A 6,000-nucleotide genomic window follows, 5' to 3' on the forward strand; every position below is an offset into this window, starting at 1 on the left:
TCTTCTCCTCCTCGCTTCCCAATTGGTATCCCACCTGTCTCCAGGTGTAAATGGAGCTTCGTTAGGTCGCCGGAAAGGTCGGCAAGAGAAGGTTTACTCGACACCGTCTTTTAGACTATGATCGCGTTTAATCGTTGACTATGACACCAGCGCTCATTTTGATTTTTTTTTTCTTTCTAGTTTCGTTTTGCGTTCTAAACTGCGTCTTAAATTTTTAATATTTTTCTTTCTAAATTTTCTTTACCTAAAATTTTATTTTTCCCGTTACTCTTTATGAGCGTCGGCATCAAAGTCCGGTGTCGCCGACTCGACACTTATAAAAGTTGTAATCTTAGGGTTTGACTTAACAAACTTGTACATATCTCCTTTTGGGGGGCTATTTCCGGGCCTCACAATTCTAAAGAACTTTTCAGCAAGAACAATCATCATTATTGTGTATTGTACAGGTTCAAATTTTTACAAGATATTGTTAACTTTTGCCGCCCCTGCCGCCCCCACTACGCTACGCCACTGACGGACGGTATAATTTCAAATATAGACGTAAACAAAACTTAAACGGACATATTAAAGTCAAGCACATAAAGGACTATAACATCAATGATTAGTGTTGCCACCAGGCCTCGTAATTATATTATATATTGTACCAGATATGAAATGGGTTCCTCCTGGTGCCAAACGATCACGAGGTCGCCCCAGGAATACTTGGCGTAGAACTTTTCTCCAGGATCTAAACGTGCTCAATATGACGCGGGAGGAAGCTGAAGTCCTCGCTCGTGATTGAAATCGATGGAAGATAATTGCTGCTCGGTACGATACTTAGCATTGGAGGAACTACTATTGTATTAGATACATTGTATCTTTTGTAACTTAACAAATAACAACACATACCAACATGAATATTATTATTCTTACTTACGTATTTTTGCAATTAATATCGACATTGGACTGTTATTAAATATTTTTGGATATGCCACGTGTGATTATTGTATTACTTTAATAATATATCATGTACGGTACACGTTTACCATCTATTTAAAAAATATTTATTTTCTGCTCACAATAAAAAACCTAATTTTTTTTATTTCTAAGTATAACACCTTAATTTTAAAATGTCCAGGTCAGCAATTTTTGAAAAGGTGGCAACACTGCCAATGATACAGATATTAAATTATTTAAATGTAATTTGTATTCGGGTAAATATACAAAAGAAGAAATATTGTCACACTTCGGAGATTCGTGATATTACATATTTATATGAAGGCTTTTTCTGGGAAGCTAATAATGATGGTAAATGTATATTGGAATTGTTAACTTCTGTAATTTTCATACTTGAAATTTAATTTGTACTTATAAAAAAGAAAACACCAAATCGAGTAATATTTAACTAGATTTTTTTGCAGTAATTTGTTTTCTATTATCTTCGATTTCAAATATTACTTCAATGGAAATTAATGCAACGAAATCGTGAATATACGAGCTAAATCACTTCGAACCTCTAAAGCAGCATTGTAGAATAGTATTATACTAGTTTTTCAATGTTGACGTTCCCAATTTCAGTATATTGTTCTATCCGGGATAATCTGGATAGGAATCATAGGGATGCCTTTATGTTCTAATGGGACGGAAGAGTTAAATATGTTACTATTTAATGTTGAAAAGACTGCATATAAGGATTTATACTTCAATTATGTTGTGTGTTGTAATTTGTTTAGAAAATGAATATACCCATAAAACGACCAAAATTTATATGCTTTTACGTTAGGCATTACTCAAGGCTTAAAGTAGTACTAAAAGTAGCTAAAGTGATCGTTCGTACTGATTTTAGAGATTGTGTTCTGATTTCAAGTATGTACCGAATTTTAAAGTTGCGCTAATTAAGGAAAAATATCGAGTAGCACCCCTAGCAAACATTACGTTTCCTTCACTTGTAATTGGCGGCGAGTGAAAGTCTCGAACCCCGTCTTTTCTGTAACTATCCTTTCCAAAATAATCGTATCCAGACTATTACGTTGTGTATGTCATGCGAGTAATGAATTTATAATTGTTTAATTAAGTTACGGCAACGCAACACTTGGATGACCTGCCTTGCGGGATGCCTTTCGGGAGGTCTTTAAGGATAACTGGCCTCTATTCGGGCGTTACGGAAGTGGAGAAAACCCGAAAAACTCCACGTGGCCGGCCCGTCTCGTCCAGGCGCAAACCCACGACCGAAGTACCCAATGTTTAGGAACCGCTCGGCCACTGGAGGCCAAATTTATAATTACAGGTAGGCCTCCTACAACGCGGTACCTTTCCAACGCGGTTGGAAAAATGCAGAAATTTTCTTACAACGCGGTTTAGGGTATTTAGAAACAAATTATGTTTCACAGAACAGAAAAACAACGGATCACGTGACATGCTCTGCAGTTCGGTGTACGGAGAGCTAAATGTCCTTGAGAACAGCTGTTTGTCGACGTTGGCGTGTTATTCCCATGGAAGTTTAGGGAAGATCGGTTTTTAGACAGATGCGCATCATTTACCGTAAACACTCAAATATATCACTAAATTTTCGATCATTTATACTCTTTCAATAGGTGGGTACCGCAAAAATGGTCCAAAATACAGTATAAACTTGTATTGGGTGTATATTTTTAACAACATAGTGAAGGGAAGTTACTTTTTGCGATTTTTACTGTCCACAAAACCGATTGAAAAAAATTTTAGCCATAACAATGCAGAATGAAAAGAAAAGACCGTCGTTAAAAAGGAATTTTATATCTCTTCAAACTAAGATAGAAATTTTGGATCAAATTAAAAATCAAGAGCGGATAGCTGATATTGGTAGGCATTTTAATTTAAATGAGTCAACTATTCGGTCGATTAAGCAATCTGAAGAAAAAATTAGAAATTCGGTCGCATCCGGATCATCTATTCTTGCAAAAAATGTTGCTCGTCCGAGCGCACCTATAATGGAAAAAATGGAACAAGCACTAATATTATGGGTAGAAGATGTGAACAAGAAACGGTTGCCTTTAAATAAAGGTGCACTTAAACACAAAGCCTTAAAAATATTTGATTATTTAAAACAAATGGGACAGTCGTCAGCTGATGAAACCAGTGTTAAATTCGTGGCTAGCAATGGCTGGTTTGAAAAATTCAAAAAACGCCATTCGTTGCACAACATACACATACAAGGGGAAAAGGCCTCTGCGGATGAGGATGCAGCAAAAAAATATCCAGCAGAACTAGCAGATATTATTCAAACAAAGGGTTATTTGGCTGACCAAGTGTTTAATGCTGATGAAACAGGATTATCATGGAAAAAAATGCCTAACAGGACCTATATCTCAAAAAATGAAAAAACCGCTCCTGGCTTTAAAGTTTCCAAAGATCGCATAACTCTACTTCTATGTTGTAACGCGTCTGGTGATTTTATTACCAAGCCAATGCTCATTCATCGAGCACTAAATCCACGCTCGATGAAACAGTGCAACAAAAACGACCTTCCCGCGTATTGGAGAGCCAACAAAAAGGCACGGATGACTGGCCATTTAGTTGAGGATTGGTTCCATAATTGTTTTGTTCCAGATGTAGAAAATTATTTAAAAAAGAAGAACTTAGCGTTCAAAGTCCTACTAATCTTAGATAATGCGCCCTCGCATCCAATTGATTTAAATCATCCCAGTGTCGAGATTGCATTTTCACCACGCAACACCACTTCGCTATTGCAACCCTTGGATCAAGGAATCGTAGCGACTTTTAAATTATACTATATCCGTAAATCATTTGAATTAATTTTGGAGAAAATAGATTCTACAGATATTACAGTCAGTGAAGTTTGGAAACAATTTTCAATTTTAAATTGTGTAGAATTTATCGGCTCGTCCCTAAAAGAAATGCGCCAATCGACTCTAAATGCTTCCTGGAAAGCTTTATTACCGAAAATGGCCAGTCGGAAAAATGTTGAGCCATTTTGGCACGAATATACGTAAGCCTTGCACACGCAATAGGAGGCGATGGATTCACTGAAATAACTGTTGATGATATTCTAGAATTAGTTACGGAAAATGAAATAAACGAAGCACATTTGGTGACAGTTATATCCGAAACATTACCGATCGAAGATTTTTTCAACGAAGAAACCAAAAACTTCACTCTGAAAGGTATAGAAAAATCTTTGGACGTGGCGAAACAGATAGAATCTTAATTTTTAGAGAACGGAAATCTTCAAAATGGCTTATCTGCCTATCAAGAAATTTATAAAGATTTGCAAAGCGAGAGCCAACAATCTCTAATGACAGATTTTTTAAAACCTAAACCTACCAGAAGTGCAGTGGAACTTGAAATAAGGCCAGTCAAACATTCTCGTACAACTATAATAAGTGACGATGAGGACTGAATTTGTGAGTATAATATTATGTTACTTTTTGATTTTGACTCGAAATCATATAAAAACTAAAAAGATTATGATGTTGAATTTTATTTAAGCGTTTTATGAAATGCTTTTATGTACTACAGTACATAAATTTAAAAAATGATGAAAATGTTACACCATAAAAGGCAGTTTTTCTCTTTTTAGAACCGAATCCCAGTTTTGTATTAAGTTAGTGTCTCCTATAACGCGATTTTCCACAACGCGGTATTTTCGAGGAACGCATCTACCGCGTTGTAGGAGGCCTACCTGTAATTCGAACAAAGTTTTTAGGCTATATACCTATGCATATTACAGAACGTTGAATTACAAATAATACCACTTCTCTCAATGGGAGAATATCAAATTTTAAGTCTCCGTATGTTTTATTTTATTCGTAATTCCGAATGTCTGATAGCCTTACAATATTAATTTTCTTTATAGAATAATTCATTTTTAAGCGAGACGTCTATCCATAAACTTAATTTATTTTCATTTTTAACTAATAATTTTGTTAAGTTTCTCTCCTGTCGTTAGCCGTATGTGTGGCAATGATTTGTGTGTGTGTGGCCTTTGTATTTTTGTTTTTCTAACGAATAAACGGTCACGGGGTGGCGTCCCTATCGAGCCCGCCACTTTTGGTTCGGCTTAGTGTTGCCACAATAGTGACTTTTAGAAGAACGTGGCGGAGACCGGAGACAAATCAGTCAAAAATAGCGACTTTTGAAAATTTTATTTATTTTTTGAAAAATTAAAATTAACAGATTTTTCTCTACTTTATAGCGCTCTCTGGGGACGACTAATATTACTACGATATACAAAACTGCAATTCTAGATTTTCTAGCGTGCTACAGCTATGAATCTGTAGAGGCAACAATTTGTAACAAAAATAAATTGCCCGGAAATTTTTTTAAACTCGCTAAATTGAAAACGCGGTGACTCCCGAGGTTATAAAGACGTGCAGAAATTCTACGAGAAGATTTTTTGCATTTTAGCGGTAGCATTTGTGGTATATACCTCGGCGGTAAGTGGCCGATTAGGGCGCCGAAGGAACCCCCCGTGTCTTTAAAATGCTACCGAAAAAAAGGGATGGCGAAAACGAAGATATAGATAGTCCAGAAAGACGCTTCGACATAGACATCGAAGTAATAAATGATATAGCTTTATGGCCAACAAAATTAACAGATGCTATTATCGACCATATTCTTAAAACAACCAAAAAGTATTAGGAATATACAGAATTTCAAATCAGTGTATAAAGACAAAGATAAAGTGTATTGCAAAGGACTTTCTTATAATCATTTTTATAGAAAGAAATCAAATAAAATTATGGAAAAGACAGATTGGCTGATATTTTCGGAAAGAAGCAAAAGTATTTACTGCTATCCTCGCAAACGTCAAAGTCTAAAATAATAATTGGTTTACAAAATTGGAGATTAATCGCAGTTATTTTATCGGACCACGAAGTTTCAAAAGAACACATTTTAATCTATTATACGAATAAAGACACATTTAATCGATTTTTTACAAAACAAATTATACAGAAAATTAATATTTATAGATATTTGCAATTGAAAAATGTAAAAAATTCTTTGAAAGTGTAATTATAC

The 6,000-nt window shown here is 35.2% G+C and overlaps 1 protein-coding gene across 1 annotated transcript; it reads left to right on the plus strand.

The window, feature by feature from the left end:
- The first annotated feature begins 2,711 nt into the window (after nucleotides 1–2,711).
- LOC136979393 (tigger transposable element-derived protein 1-like) lies at nucleotides 2,712–4,378 on the plus strand. The gene is made up of 3 exons (XM_067275335.1): nucleotides 2,712–3,756; nucleotides 3,990–4,142; nucleotides 4,194–4,378. The coding sequence occupies exons 1-3, from the start codon at nucleotides 2,712–2,714 to the stop codon at nucleotides 4,376–4,378; spliced, it is 1,383 nt and encodes a 460-aa protein (XP_067131436.1).
- The last annotated feature ends 1,622 nt before the right edge of the window (nucleotides 4,379–6,000 follow it).

This window comes from Centruroides vittatus, unplaced genomic scaffold (assembly GCF_030686945.1).
Source record: "Centruroides vittatus isolate TY-2023 unplaced genomic scaffold, ASM3068694v2 contig_620, whole genome shotgun sequence".
NCBI classification, from domain to species: domain Eukaryota; kingdom Metazoa; phylum Arthropoda; class Arachnida; order Scorpiones; family Buthidae; genus Centruroides; species Centruroides vittatus.

Excerpts from the sequence above, each read along its gene's own strand:
- LOC136979393 (XM_067275335.1), top strand. The coding sequence starts at position 2,712 with ATGCAGAATGAAAAGAAAAGACCGTCGTTAAAAAGGAATTTTATATCT. Across the intron at positions 3,757-3,989 it reads TTTTAAATTATACTATATCC|GAGGCGATGGATTCACTGAA; the intron begins GTAAATCATTTG and ends CACACGCAATAG. Across the intron at positions 4,143-4,193 it reads CAAAAACTTCACTCTGAAAG|AGAACGGAAATCTTCAAAAT; the intron begins GTATAGAAAAAT and ends CTTAATTTTTAG.